At 36.1% G+C, this 16,574-nt stretch overlaps 1 protein-coding gene and 1 long non-coding RNA gene across 2 annotated transcripts in view; both read right to left on the minus strand.

The window, feature by feature from the left end:
* The window catches only part of LOC132109757 (diacylglycerol kinase theta-like), a 43,609-nt gene extending 36,800 nt beyond the window's left edge, over positions 1 to 6,809 (minus strand). Inside the window, exons 1-2 of the mRNA XM_059516084.1 lie at positions 6,061 to 6,809; positions 432 to 511 (exon numbers count right to left, since the gene is read on the minus strand). Of these exons, the coding sequence (XP_059372067.1) occupies positions 432 to 511; positions 6,061 to 6,268 (288 nt within the window). The 5' untranslated portion in view covers positions 6,269 to 6,809. The remainder of the gene's footprint in view (positions 1 to 431; positions 512 to 6,060) is intronic.
* Positions 6,810 to 10,453: 3,644 nt separating this feature from the next.
* LOC132109758 (uncharacterized) lies at positions 10,454 to 13,396 on the minus strand. Its single transcript, XR_009424550.1, has 2 exons — positions 13,268 to 13,396; positions 10,454 to 10,654 (listed from the first exon to the last, which is right to left on the minus strand). It is a non-coding gene; the product is annotated as an uncharacterized LOC132109758 (long non-coding RNA).
* Between the last annotated feature and the right edge of the window lie 3,178 nt (positions 13,397 to 16,574).

Below are 16,574 nucleotides of genomic sequence, written 5' to 3' on the forward strand. Positions count from 1 at the left end.
TATATTTTGTACAAAAACAATAAAGCTCATTTTTATAAAACCATCAACAGAACGGAACCATTGTTTTTGCATCCAGATGTTTGATTTTAAGATTTTATTTTAAATATTTATTTCGTTTTTATTAAAAAAATTCTCATGATCAAAGAAATCTCATGATTATAATGGAGCGTTTTTACTGAAAAAGCTAAAGTAAAATAAAATATATTTTTGCAGTACAGGAATGGGAATGTGCTTAATTGTTCTAAAAAATGTCACATAATGAAAAAAGTAGTGGAAAGCAATGAACTAAAAAACAATTTTTTTTGGCATAAAATATGACCAGATTGTGTGTGTGCATGTTTTTTATTTATTTATCTTACATGTTTTATGAGATTTACTTATAAAACTAATGATGTTTGTCTGCCCCGTCATATGTGGCACGTTTCACTCACCTGAACTTGTGTGGGAGCCATACAGGAACACACGGTCCTGACGTGCTTCAAACACTTCTCATGTGACATGAAGTTACACACTGCAAGGAAAAAACGAGAGAGAGATGTAGTGTAGGCCACAGAATTATGGTGCATTATGTTGCCAAGATATGTGAGTAAAGCAGCTTTAGCAAAAAGAAAACTTGTAATTCTTTTTCAGCAGTGAAAATAAAGCCCAGTGTACCATGTTGTGATTTTCACAATTTAGAATTCACTTTAGAAATAAATCAATCTTTAATAGCACCTAAAGGAAATTTCACGAACATCTTTTAAAAGAGAACAACGACAAGAGCACTGATCAGTTGTCTCTATGGTCGGTGACGGCTGTGTGCCCTATTTACGCTGCTGTCTCACATTGGCCCTCAGCACAGACTGAACCTCACTGATGCATTTGTTAGTTTTCATGCTTGCCAGAGACAGGAAGTGATCTCGCTGGTCAGGCTGAGCTCCTCTCACTATCAAAACCACAAGAGCAAGGAAAAACATTTGAAAGTTTACCGTACCAAAGTCGTGTTCTCACGCGCACTGTAAAGCCCACCACTCTTGGAAAATTGGAAACAGTTAGAAATGACATGCACACGCTGCTAAGGAAATCACAAACACTGTTTTGTTTACACATTCATTATCAACACAAGCCTTTGGCACGTGAACCCATTAAACGGTTTTAACAGCTTTTTTTTTTAAGTCCAACATTGCAAAACACTAGTGACACATAGTCAGACTAGCCACGAGACTAGAAGCCAGAGTTTCACCTCATGTTAATTCTAAAATATAGAAAGTCAGTGGAGAATGCTACAGATGCACAGACATTTTGACCACTGTGAACTATAAAACAAAATGAAAAGAAAAGAAGAAATAACTACAAAATAACTACATATTTATTTAAATATATATATATATATATATATATATATATATATATATATATATATATATATATATATATATATATATTCAGTAAAATTTCAATGCCAACTGTATTGTTCAACTGTAAAGAGTAATTTCTACCTGATTTAGCACATATAAATGAGTTAATTTTATATAAATTCATGTATGTAGATTGATTCGATTTTCGTTAGAAAATCAAATCGAAATTGTTAGAGCCTATTGTAAAGCCACACCAATTAAAATTGTTATTATTATTATTATTATTATATTTTTTCATGGATGAGGAAATATATTTCTGACCTGAATAAAACCAGTTAGTTTAGATGTTACCATTTTTATGTTAGCATTTTTCATGTTGTAGGCAAAAAATATTTCCTGAAAAAGAGATGATAATAGAACCTCGTCCATTAAATATTGTGTTTTTTATTTATCATAATTACATTGCACAGTAATTAACAGTTGTGCATGCACAATTGAAACAATTATATTTTTGAAATACTGTATACGAAACATATCTGGGTTTTCTGAGACAGACCTATTGTATATAAGCTGATGAAAAATTGCCTCATGCATTAGATCCAAAAATCATGTAGTAAGTAATCTTATATCTGGAGTTTGATTAATGTAATATTGGCTTTAAACAAGACTGCTATGCAAAAAAAAAAAATCCTCTACAATTGTACATTTAAACAATATTAAAAAAAATGGTTCAAGCCTATTGTAAAGCCACACCAGTTAAAATTAAAATTATTATTATAATATTTTTGACATAGTATTTTTACATCACAGAATGGCAGTGATGTCAAAAGTATTGGAAATCATTACTCAAGTAGAAGTATAGATACTAGGGTTTAAAAAGACTTTTGTAAAAGTTGAAGTATCAACTCAAGCTTTTTACTCAAGTAAAAGTGTAAAAGTACTGGTTTAAAAAACTACTTAAAGTATAAAAGTAAAAGTAATGTAAGGGAAAAAAATGGCATTAAGAACAAAAGCTTAGGCCGCGCCACAGGGATATATTGTGTACTACCCCACCTCCTCAAAAAAACATTTTTCTTAAGGCCATAATGACTATAATGTTATTTTAAAATATTCATGTTGATAATTTGGGATGCACTAGGCTACCTATTTTAGCCGCATATATGCTCATTGAAAATGAACGCACTTTAGTACAATGCAAATACATTAAAGAACTAGAGATATGATGACTAGTTGCCTATAAGTATTGTATAAGTATTGCAAAAAGTCAAACTTCAGAGGCATGTCATCAATAACCTTTAATGGAATGTAAATGTACATCCAAGCTTAGCTGCAGGAATCCGCGAGGGCAATAGACAAGAACATTGGTGCAGGCTTAGTAACAATTCACCTTATATCGTTGTCTGTATACAATAAACATTATAGTGCTGTCAAAATGAATGATTAATCCAAGTGATTAATCAAAAACTAAAAATGACCAAAAATCCTGATACCTTCTTGATTGATATCTTCCTGTATTCGGTACATACATCTGCAATGACCAGTGTGTGTGTGTGTGAGTGTGTGTGTGTGAGTGTGTGTGAGTGTGTGAGGTGGGGGGGGGGGCTAACGAGTTACAAAGTTGGTATAGCCTACTTATCACAATATTGTCATTTGCATTGTCAATCGCAAACGATAATTTATTAAAACGTCTGGCTACCGTACTACCTACAATAGCTTCATTTGTGGAGGACGAAGAGAAAGCACCCATTTGGTAAATGAGCCAGTGAGAAATAATAACTTTTATGTAGGGTCCGGTGCCTTTTCGATACTTTTAAAATAGTACCGGCGCCTAAACGGTACCTGAACCGATACTTAAAAAAAAAAAAAAAAGAACCACAAAAAAAAACTGTGGATAACATTAAAGAACATTGCAAATATTTAAAATAAATCCATAGCTTTCATCTTGGATGCTCTCGTTTCCCAAGTTGTGCTTCCCTTAATCTAAGGCTAATAAATGTATTTCACAATCTGGGTCATTATTTAATACAAAACCACACATAATGTTTCTACTGTATCTCTGTATCTCTTTTTGATGAACCCAAAACTGGCTATGCCCTCGCTGGAGTGTGATGTGATTTGTGTCATGTGCAGGTGCGATGGATCGCGTACAAACCAATAGGGTGTCGGAATGGTATATGTTTATACTTCTCATCCAACCACAATCAAATTCACTCCATCCGGATGGCGCGATTTATATGGATAGGTTTTTTTTTTTTTTTTTTTTTTTTTTATGATGACAAGCCGGAATGAAAACAAGCAGAAATGAAATAGCAGTAACGAAGCTATTTTTAAAATGTTTTTGTACTTCCGTGAAAATGTAAGGAGTAGAAGTAAAAAGTCAGCTGAAAAATAATTACTCAAGTAAAGTATAGATACCCCAAATTTCTACTTAAGTAATGAAACAAAGTATTTGTACTTTGTTACTTGACACCTCTGCAGAATGGTCAATTATTCCAAATAGTTCCTTATGTAATGATAACACTTTTCGGTTTCAAACAAGAATTTCCAGTTCTGTGAGACAGTATAAGATAATGTACATATTTTGCTTTCAAGTATTTTTGTAAATTTGGTTTTCATTAAATAAGTCTTAATTTAAGTACATCTAGTTTATATATATTATATCAGTCGACCATAACAAAGGGTATAGTCATGTCTTGCATTACAATATACTATGCAGAAATTTGTTAGTCTGAGTCTGACATGTTACTAGTCTCTATATGAATGCAATAAACACACAACGCTAATGACAACATAGAGCGTGCATGTGTGTGCTTATGTTCTAGTCTCTCTCGGTCCGTCTGGCTACAGCATCCAGCCTGCCGCCTTGCTCCATTGGACTACATGTTGCCATGCCAACCTGTTAGAGTCAATCACGACTTCACTGCAGCGCATTACGTAACAGAAACATCTAATTTCTGCCTCATTCTGCCTGGTAACATCCATATTGTCAATCAGTATCTGCTTTCTATCCCTGCCAATCTCACCGCCACATCAATCCAGTCCACTTGTCTCTAAAGTAATGCTTCATTCATATAGGACCTGTAGTGAAACCCTGGTGAGCAGCATAACATAGTGGATTAAAATCTACCTAAGAAAACATAACTGTCTTTAAAAGGGCAAGACCGGGCGAGTTCTAGTTTACATTCACTCTATGTGCATAAAGAAAAACATCAGACATCAGATAGAAGGGGATATTGCTCCATCAATACTTTGCAGTCATTTGCAGCACATAAAAGTTTATACAGCTCAGCAGCATTGTGATAAATTCTTATAAAGAGTCAAAAGAAACGAGTTCAGACTCTGGCTAGTCTTTAGAGAAGATACTCTATCATAGATTCTGCAAGGCCAAGGGTTAATAAACCTGTCCTGAATATAAAAGGAGGTATAGCTGGTGCTTCCTCCCACGTGCATTACAATAGATTAAAGCTTCACAAAAGCATCATAAATTCACAAAGGCGTTATAAATTTGTTCATATGACTCATGTACTTACTACATTCCAAGACTTTTGACGTCATTCTTTGCATCGCAAACTTAGGTTGTGATTCACTGAAAAGATTGGTATCCACCCTTGCATTTAGAGTTTACGAGAGAAGAAGTGAATGATTCATTCAGTAAATGACCCAATCCAGCTGTTAAATTCAGTTCACCGATTCAATGATTAGTTTGCAGACATATACAGCTCATTGGAGCAGAAGATTATCAGGAAACAAAATATGGACTTTTTTTTTTTTTTTTTTTACTTAATTTAGTGTAATCTGGGCTGTCGGTTGTAGTCTTGAATCCTGCAAAAGAAAATCAATCAGCCTTTACCACTGGGCATCACTGAGGTTTGTTCAGAAGATCTGCTTTGGATTAAAGTCTAACATGCTAAACAACTACTTGCTTATTTGCTACCCAAATAAGCAGCTCTGTAAAGAAAAACATGTTTGATGAACATCTGACTGAAGAGAGAATAGTACAGATCTTCTCAACTGTCATCGGCCTCCATCAATCAGATGGATCTCATCAAAGTGTCTTCCTGCACATGACCAGCCAATCACAGATCCCTGTCCAACAGAAGGAGTGTGTCAGATCGATCTGCATCAATGGGTCTTCTCCAATTAGTAGACAAGCTATTCGATCATTCTGTCGAGAGGGATGTGTGAAGAAGAGAGAGAGAGATGCTGGACATCCTCCATCTTTTTTTTTTAACATTATCTTTTTCATTCCTTCCCTTTCCAGGAAGGCATGTGCACAGATCGTAATCTGTCATTCCAAACTGCCAATCAAATTTGTTGGAAAATTCCATTTGAAACTAAATCAGAATCTTCAAATGTACTGGTTAAGTGTCCCAAAATGCATTAAACTGTCAACTGACAAATTTTTATTTGAGAGAGTATTCCTCTAGTAGCTACTATATGTCTATTAACCATAGAATTGCCCTCTAATTCTACCACAGCACTTTTGCGTAAAGGCATCTCTTTCTACTGCCGACTTAAGGCTGCTTTCTGCCTGCCCAGAACTCTCTGTAAAGAGAAATTTAAGGCTGCTCTGACCTACAAAACATACAGTTGTATTTGAATCTGTGTAAATGCATTTCTGTAAAGACACCTATTGCCACTTCAGAAGCGCTTCTGTGTCTCCTTTGCAGCAATGTGGAATTAGAGAAGGTGAAAACGATAAAGAGAAGATAAACCATCTTACCTTCACAAACAAACCCGACAATCCCCCATATGAAGTCGCTGCAGTGATGACAGAAGGTCGGTTTGGTCAGGGTCACTTTCCGAAAGCAGTGTCCGGGAGCGTTAACGGAGTACCGCGCCTTTGAACCGGGCGACTGCTGTGCCTTTTTCCTCCCGGGTCCAGGGCTCGAGCTCGGGCTGTCGTGCTTCACCCGACCGCTGTCTGCCATGTCGGTTACTTCCAACGTAAATCCAGTGCAAAACGCCGAGATAAAAAGCTCAACTAGCTTGGTTGTTGTGGAAGTCACATACGTGATTTAGCAGTTATGTTAAACCCCATCGAGTCATCGCTGAATAAAGTCAATGTTTCTATTCTCCCGCTACAGCGTATAAACAAGAGTCGGAAACGCGCCTTCTGGCAACAATGTATCAATGTTACAGAATATCTGAACGTTCCGATTAGAGCGCGCGTGTAGTTATTGTGAGAGCTTCACTATCTGACCATCTAACCAGACATCAAACTCAATACATATGCCAGTCTGCCTTTCCCGACGAAAACCAGCAGTCTGCCCATGCAGGAAGGGAAAATTAAGCAACTGCGTCCACATATATGATGCGCTGTTGTTAAAATCGTCACAAACGCCTGCTGTTTATAATTTTTTCGCTGCTTTTCACTTTCTCACCTCAGGTTTTCACTAACACAAGCGTCTGTAACTTCCGCCTGTAGTAGAGCTCCGGGCAGAGAAAGAATAACATATAGTACACAAGAGCTTCACACCAGGAGCCTCAGCTATGGCAAGCCGTTTTAATATGTATTCCAATGTAATAACGTTATCTATGTTACTAGAACTTGCTTTTAAAGTTAGCCTACTCTTAAACAATCCAATAGTGTCTTTTTTTAAATGTCAATTTATTCACTTGATACTAGTATTTACTCCAGTAGTTACTATTCAAATATTTGGTTGTAATTTTTCTTTACATTGGAGTCTGTACATAATCAGTATTCCCAAACCACTCTGATGGAAATTCATAACCATTTTTCCACCAATTTACTGTCTGTAGAAGTTGACACTAGTTCCGAAAGTCAAAGTCAGATTTTGCAGATTTGAGTTGACAGTGTCATGGAGTATGCCATTAGGGTTCAAGGGAGGTGATAGGAAGACAGGTGTAAACCAGGATAATCCAAAGAGTGTGTTTTTATTAGTCCAAGTAACAAGAATTAGGGTGTAATTTACAAGTATGTGAGTACTATTAAAGAAAAAAAAACTAAACAATAAAATAGCAAAAAAAAAAAAAAAAACTATTACAACTACTTTACACAGCATACACTTCTATCTTACAAAAGGTTACTTCCAACACTTTAAATGCACCCCCTTGAAAGTGCCCACCCCCTTGGGAAACCCCCGATCCAACCCAGAAGTGCACACTAGCATCCAAGCCATGGTAGACGACAAAGGCGATTGTCTTTACTCATCACACTTACCAATAAACGATGTAATAACAAAACAAATGTGTCTTGTCCTTATTTAATGAAAACCGAACTGGCAAATGAAGCGTGTTGTGATAGTGCACCTATCACCGAAAATACCCCACAGCGTCTACATTCCCCAGTTAATGCCATCTTACAAAACCAACAAGACAAATGACAAAAACAAATAAGCTTCTAAAATATAAAAATAAATATGAAATAGAAATAATGGAAGTAAATCATATAATAACTGTATATCACACAGGCCAGGTGACGATATCAACACTGCCTCTCATCGTAAATAAATAAATAAATAATAATAATAATTAAACGAATGAAACCTAATATAGACAAAGCTATTTAATATTTAAACAGCTTGCCACACACAAAAGAGCTCCAGCAGGATCCACAGGCTGTTTTTAGAATGCGGAATTCCGTTGTGACGTCGACGTTCGCAGGACATTATGGGATGTTGCTTTAAGGAATAGTTCACTCAAAAATTTGCTTAAACATTCTCGGGCCATTCAAGATGTAGATGAGTTTACTTCCTCATTCAGATTTGGAGAAATTGAGCATTACATCATTGCTCACCAATGAATCCTCTTCAGTGTATGAGTGCCGTCACAAAAAGAGTCCACAAACCCAACTCCAGTCCATCCATCATCATGTGAAGAAAAAGTTGTGTTTGTAATAAACAAATCCATCAAGACATTTTAATTGAAATTATTTCTAAAATATGAGACCTCTACGATATTGCTTCTGAAGCGAAACAGTCATCTTGTCTGAATCAGGATAGAAATATGCACAGATCCAGCACAGTTTACAAGCGAAAGAAAGTTTGATGGCACCCTGCTGAGGATCCAGTGAAGAGCAAGTGATGAAATGCAATCTGTTCTGATGAAGAAACAAACATTTTTGGGGGAAATATTCCATACAAATTCACAGGACCCAGGACTACATTTTAATAGGTGGGATGAATGTATGAATCCAATGAGGACGCAATCCTATAGTGAACTGATTATTAACTAGGACGACAAGTCTAAAACCAAGTCAATTCTATAAATGCTATTAAAGCTATAATTAGCTTAAGACTGCAATACAAATGTGAAAAGACAGGTATATGACAGTTCAAATAACTGGATTTTTAAAAAGGGACGATTGGACACCATCTGCTGGTGGTTTTACAGAAGACAGCATAATTATGGAATGGAAACCAATATGTGCACAATTAAGAAAAGTCAACGCAGAAGAGCACAATGAATTGTTTTATTATAAAAGTATCACAATTAAACCAGTTACAAAGCACACACTTTTACCTCTGTACAACACTGCTTCACAGGGTACAGACATAAATACCAATTTACACTTTAAAAAACACTTTATAGTGCCTGTCAAACCTTTAGTTTGGGGTTTCAGATTTGTTGCTTTTTAAACACTCTTCACTATAGTATGAAAATATTACGGCAGCTAAACACATTTTGGTGACATGAGTCCCCAGGTCAGTTCAAAAGGTCGGAGGCCATGTTTAGAAAATTTCACAAAGCAAAAAGACAAAAACCAAAAACCCTGCTATTCAAGGATCAGTTCTAAATGAATTGAACTGATGCTAGATCAGCATATTATCGGAGTGATATTTTGTCTTATACAGCCTGAGTTCTCACACAGCAGAAGGGAATGAGATTCATTTCTCAACAGAAAGACACAAATGTAACCACACATATTTCATAAAGGGCATTTGAGGCATCTGGTTATTACAATCCTAACACACACATCCTGTAAAGTCACACACAAGCACAAACACATATACAGTTCATCAAAATCTAGTCAAACACACTCCTTTTGCTGCCCAGGACTGAATTTTTTTTAGTTTTTTTTTTTTTTTTTTTTTTTTTTTAAATCAAAAATGTGGAAGAGAGGATATTCTCTCAAAGCTTATTAATTATTATTATTTTATTTTTTTTAAGAGGACATCGAATGCCCATTTTCCACAAGCAGGTATGATTCTTTACTGACATTATGAAATGTCTGTAACATACTTAAAATTCCTCAATGGTCAATCTATGTAGTAACCAGCTACAAATCAAAACCGCTTACTGGATGACAGATTCAGACAGCAACTATTACAAACTGGCTGTGTGTTTTCTTTTCAGCTTTTCTAACTAAATGCAAAAATCCGATGTCCCCTTTAAAAGAACCGTGAGCAAAAAAATAAGAATTGTAGGTAGCACCACTAAATCCAAAATAAATTCTAGTGCAGCCCAACTAATGCTGTTCATCACAGCTTAAGGGGTGAGGGACAACAGTAGAATAGGTCTTTTATAAAGGGAAGAGCTTTTTCCATCATATAACAGATCTGATTGGTCCAGAGGGTCACAATAATCCAGTAGACCTCCTCTTCCGCTCCTTCTCTTCCCGTACGTCACTGTATTTGCTCTGTATGGAAACTCTTTGTAAGCAAATGACTACTGAAGAAGGTTTGAGTAATAAGTTCTATAAATGGAAGGTGCTGTTGTTAAAACCAGATTATTTATTAAAATATAATAACAAAAAGAAACAAATAGCTGAGGCCAGACTTATCAAACCAGACAAATGTTGCATTTTTAAAAACATCTAAGTAATAAACGTCCAAGACATCATGAAGCTAAATATTGAGTTTCTTTAATGTAACTATAGATGCTATGGGTTCTGGATGTCATCTGATGCCTCAGATTAAGCACAGTTGAAACGAGCTGAAACTTTACTGAAATTAAAAATGACCAAGAAAATAAAAGGACAAAATAAAACGGTTCAAATAAGTCATTTTTGGTATTATTCATATTAAAAGCTAAAAAAAAAAAATCCCTGTGACCAGAAAGCTTTAGGACTCCGCAAAGTTCCCTCATTTGCAATTTTGGTTTGGAGCTTCCACGGTGGGCGGTGGCCAATCAAAGAGTTTGGAGGCGTGTCCTGAGTGGAGCTGCTGCTGTAGTGAGGAGGAGGGAGAAGCTGGTTTTCAGGGTCAGGCCTCAGTTTGTGAGATTGTGTTTGGAGTCGGCGAGACTGAGGCTGGGGCTCTAGAAAGACGTCTCCACCCCGCTGTCACATATCCCACTCTCCTCCTGATGGGAGCCCAGTGTCAAACCCTGAATGGACTTACAGAGCACTGGACCTGAGAAATTGTTTATTTTAAGAAAAAGATGAGCGATTATTAATATTACTGTAAAAACATTTCAAAGATTTTTTTTTCCTAATTACAGAATTTTTCTATACATTTTTATTATAAAATATTTTTATGAATAGAATTCATGTAGAATAAATATACAGTGCCCTCCAGAAGTATTGGAACAGTAAAGACAAAACTGCTTTATCTGTTGTGGAGTCAAGAAATTTGCAAATATGATTAGAAGATGAATATGCGACAAAACTACAGAATGTCACATTTTATTATCAGGTCTTTCGAGCCATATATGTTTTACCAAATAAAAAGTACAACGGTTTTAGAGTTCATCCCACTTTTTAATGTGAGCATAAGTATTTGTGTAAGTATAAGTGAATTTAAGGCAGATCTAAAAGATTAAAAGCTAATATTTAGTTGCAGATCCCTTGCATGCAATCAGAGCAGTGAGACTGCAACCCATAGACATCACCAGACTCTTGGTCTAATGCTTTGAAATGCTTTTCTCCAGCCTTAAAAGCAGCCAATTCCAACTGTTGTTTTTTTCTAGTTTCTGTCTTTAGTCCACTATTCAGATGGTGAAATTAATGTTCAATCGGATTTAAATCTGGAGATTGATTTGGGCAATCTAAGACTTTACATTTCTTTGCCCTGATAAAGTCCTTGACTGAACTGGATGGATGTATTGGGCCATTGTCCTGATTCAATATGAAGTGCTTTCTAATGAGTTTGGTGGCATTTTCTTGAAGGGGTTGGGGTCAATTGGTAAGAAAAAAAAAACCTGAAAGAATGCAATAATGTAGCTGGTTCAATTGTGCACCAAAGGCAGATTGGGTCAAAATCTGAGAATAATTTGTTTAAATGTGCCATAGAATGCACGGATGCAATACTTTACATTGTTCTCTGATGTCCCCAGAGTGTGTATGTGAAATTATCTCAAAATACCCCACAGGTCATTTTTTTTAGCTTGTTGAAAAGGCCACCTATGTTAGTTGGTGCATCCCAGCACACAACACTTTTAATGGCTCTTTGACACTGACACTGTACCTCCAGCAGCTACAACAAGAGAACAGTAATGGCGGACCGCTGCTTCTCACTTAGGGCTGTGTATATGCTAATAGGGAAGAGAGCATCACAAATGCTGAAATGATGCTGGAAATTCCGCGTTCTTCACAGGAATAAATTATTTTTTCCTGTTTTTATGATCAAAATGATACAGCCTTGATGAGCATAAAAAAACTTCTTTAAAAAATAAATAATTAAAAATCTTACTAATCCCAAATGTTTTACATCTTAACATTTCCTAAAACCTTTTGTTTCAGGTTTAAAATATATTATGACTATGACTATATTTCTTAAACATCGATGTGATTTTATTTTATCATACTGCTGTAAAAGACGTTTATTAATCTCTAAAACATGGCACAACAATACGGACAACCGCGAGAAGGAAACTGAGAAAAAAAAAAAAACCCTGAACTTTCCCCTGGTGGCTCACATGCTCAATCGGCCCTGGCGATGACTGTCAACCCTTCAAATCAAACAGCAAGGTGGAAATACTTGTTTCAAAGAAACTGCTCCGGAGTCAAAAAGTGCCATATCTTGCTTTCACTTCTGTCCCTGGGAATCCCCTCTCTATTGTCCGCTTTCCCCTGAAACACGGCCATCACTGCAGAGTCTATATGTGAACATTACCGCAGTGTGACGGGTCACCCTGAGACCGAGGGGAACTCCCTCAGAATGCAGTGGCTGTGCTGTTTTGTTGACATCATGGTTGAGTTCACATGAGGTAATGTCAGGGAGAACCACAACATGGTACTATTGTTAAGGAGAGGGGGGCAGGGGACCGAGACTTGCAGTGATTTAATCTGGGGGTTTTACAAACCATATTGTGAGACAAAAAAACAGAACAGTACACTACAAGTCTCACTCATACTACTAAATACAACAATGATAAGTGCTCTTTGGAAAGGATAAAAAATGCTACACTAAAACATGTTTTTTGAAGATGGTTGAGGTTAATGTTCTGGTACGCAAAACAAAGGAAATATTAAAAACTGTCATCTAGCCTTTAGAAATGAAAGCAGAAAGCATCTAAATTTTATGACAATTAAATCTAAATGGTTTTATAAAATAGTGACAAGAGAAATGTGATTCGAATATGATCACAATAAAATGTAGTCACATGTATTCAACAAATCACAGTGAATGATTCTTCTGCCGGGTATATTAGCCTAATTGTCCTATGACACTAAAGAGTAATGGCTGCTCAAATTTTGCTTCGCCATCACAGGGATAAAATATGTTGTTATTTTAAACTGTATTAATATTTTTCCATTTTTACCAACTGGTGAGCATAATTCAACTGAAGTTGTCAAAGGGTTGTGTAAATGTTACAACGACTTTTTGTTATTTAATGTTATTTGACTTTTAACTCCTTTACAGAACTTAAAGTGCACTTACTACAGGGAAAGACCCTGTGATCAACCTGTGCATACACGAGCACAACGGTAATGTTTCATGGATCGCTCCTTTTTTGGGGGCTAAAAACAACACATTTTTGCTTTTGTTCAACCACCTAGAAAAGTATATTTCAAGTGATATTACCTGTGAGCTGAGGCGTAGTGTGGACAGCTTCAGGCTCCTTACACACGGCCTGGAGTAAACTGACAGCATTGCAGTTCCCAACATGCTTCAGTCCCTCCACCAGCTCACGCACCGTTCCTCCAGACACCTAGTTCCGAAAGTCAAAGTCAGATTTTGCAGATTTGAGTTGACAGTGTCATGGAGTATGCCATTAGGGTTCAAGGGAGGTGATAGGAAGACAGGTGTAAACCAGGATAATCCAAAGAGTGTGTTTTTATTAGTCCAAGTAACAAGAATTAGGGTGTAATTTACAAGTATGTGAGTACTATTAAAGAAAAAAAAACTAAACAATAAAATAGCAAAAAAAAAAAAAAAAACTATTACAACTACTTTACACAGCATACACTTCTATCTTACAAAAGGTTACTTCCAACACTTTAAATGCACCCCCTTGAAAGTGCCCACCCCCTTGGGAAACCCCCGATCCAACCCAGAAGTGCACACTAGCATCCAAGCCATGGTAGACGACAAAGGCGATTGTCTTTACTCATCACACTTACCAATAAACGATGTAATAACAAAACAAATGTGTCTTGTCCTTATTTAATGAAAACCGAACTGGCAAATGAAGCGTGTTGTGATAGTGCACCTATCACCGAAAATACCCCACAGCGTCTACATTCCCCAGTTAATGCCATCTTACAAAACCAACAAGACAAATGACAAAAACAAATAAGCTTCTAAAATATAAAAATAAATATGAAATAGAAATAATGGAAGTAAATCATATAATAACTGTATATCACACAGGCCAGGTGACGATATCAACACTGCCTCTCATCGTAAATAAATAAATAAATAATAATAATAATTAAACGAATGAAACCTAATATAGACAAAGCTATTTAATATTTAAACAGCTTGCCACACACAAAAGAGCTCCAGCAGGATCCACAGGCTGTTTTTAGAATGCGGAATTCCGTTGTGACGTCGACGTTCGCAGGACATTATGGGATGTTGCTTTAAGGAATAGTTCACTCAAAAATTTGCTTAAACATTCTCGGGCCATTCAAGATGTAGATGAGTTTACTTCCTCATTCAGATTTGGAGAAATTGAGCATTACATCATTGCTCACCAATGAATCCTCTTCAGTGTATGAGTGCCGTCACAAAAAGAGTCCACAAACCCAACTCCAGTCCATCCATCATCATGTGAAGAAAAAGTTGTGTTTGTAATAAACAAATCCATCAAGACATTTTAATTGAAATTATTTCTAAAATATGAGACCTCTACGATATTGCTTCTGAAGCGAAACAGTCATCTTGTCTGAATCAGGATAGAAATATGCACAGATCCAGCACAGTTTACAAGCGAAAGAAAGTTTGATGGCACCCTGCTGAGGATCCAGTGAAGAGCAAGTGATGAAATGCAATCTGTTCTGATGAAGAAACAAACATTTTTGGGGGAAATATTCCATACAAATTCACAGGACCCAGGACTACATTTTAATAGGTGGGATGAATGTATGAATCCAATGAGGACGCAATCCTATAGTGAACTGATTATTAACTAGGACGACAAGTCTAAAACCAAGTCAATTCTATAAATGCTATTAAAGCTATAATTAGCTTAAGACTGCAATACAAATGTGAAAAGACAGGTATATGACAGTTCAAATAACTGGATTTTTAAAAAGGGACGATTGGACACCATCTGCTGGTGGTTTTACAGAAGACAGCATAATTATGGAATGGAAACCAATATGTGCACAATTAAGAAAAGTCAACGCAGAAGAGCACAATGAATTGTTTTATTATAAAAGTATCACAATTAAACCAGTTACAAAGCACACACTTTTACCTCTGTACAACACTGCTTCACAGGGTACAGACATAAATACCAATTTACACTTTAAAAAACACTTTATAGTGCCTGTCAAACCTTTAGTTTGGGGTTTCAGATTTGTTGCTTTTTAAACACTCTTCACTATAGTATGAAAATATTACGGCAGCTAAACACATTTTGGTGACATGAGTCCCCAGGTCAGTTCAAAAGGTCGGAGGCCATGTTTAGAAAATTTCACAAAGCAAAAAGACAAAAACCAAAAACCCTGCTATTCAAGGATCAGTTCTAAATGAATTGAACTGATGCTAGATCAGCATATTATCGGAGTGATATTTTGTCTTATACAGCCTGAGTTCTCACACAGCAGAAGGGAATGAGATTCATTTCTCAACAGAAAGACACAAATGTAACCACACATATTTCATAAAGGGCATTTGAGGCATCTGGTTATTACAATCCTAACACACACATCCTGTAAAGTCACACACAAGCACAAACACATATACAGTTCATCAAAATCTAGTCAAACACACTCCTTTTGCTGCCCAGGACTGAATTTTTTTTAGTTTTTTTTTTTTTTTTTTTTTTTTTTTAAATCAAAAATGTGGAAGAGAGGATATTCTCTCAAAGCTTATTAATTATTATTATTTTATTTTTTTTAAGAGGACATCGAATGCCCATTTTCCACAAGCAGGTATGATTCTTTACTGACATTATGAAATGTCTGTAACATACTTAAAATTCCTCAATGGTCAATCTATGTAGTAACCAGCTACAAATCAAAACCGCTTACTGGATGACAGATTCAGACAGCAACTATTACAAACTGGCTGTGTGTTTTCTTTTCAGCTTTTCTAACTAAATGCAAAAATCCGATGTCCCCTTTAAAAGAACCGTGAGCAAAAAAATAAGAATTGTAGGTAGCACCACTAAATCCAAAATAAATTCTAGTGCAGCCCAAATAATGCTGTTCATCACAGCTTAAGGGGTGAGGGACAACAGTAGAATAGGTCTTTTATAAAGGGAAGAGCTTTTTCCATCATATAACAGATCTGATTGGTCCAGAGGGTCACAATAATCCAGTAGACCTCCTCTTCCGCTCCTTCTCTTCCCGTACGTCACTGTATTTGCTCTGTATGGAAACTCTTTGTAAGCAAATGACTACTGAAGAAGGTTTGAGTAATAAGTTCTATAAATGGAAGGTGCTGTTGTTAAAACCAGATTATTTATTAAAATATAATAACAAAAAGAAACAAATAGCTGAGGCCAGACTTATCAAACCAGACAAATGTTGCATTTTTAAAAACATCTAAGTAATAAACGTCCAAGACATCATGAAGCTAAATATTGAGTTTCTTTAATGTAACTATAGATGCTATGGGTTCTGGATGTCATCTGATGCCTCAGATTAAGCACAGTTGAAACGAGCTGAAACTTTACTGAAATTAAAAATGACCAAGAAAATAAAAGGACAAAATAAAA

This window comes from Carassius carassius, chromosome 29 (genome assembly GCF_963082965.1).
Source record: "Carassius carassius chromosome 29, fCarCar2.1, whole genome shotgun sequence".
Taxonomy (NCBI): domain Eukaryota; kingdom Metazoa; phylum Chordata; class Actinopteri; order Cypriniformes; family Cyprinidae; genus Carassius; species Carassius carassius.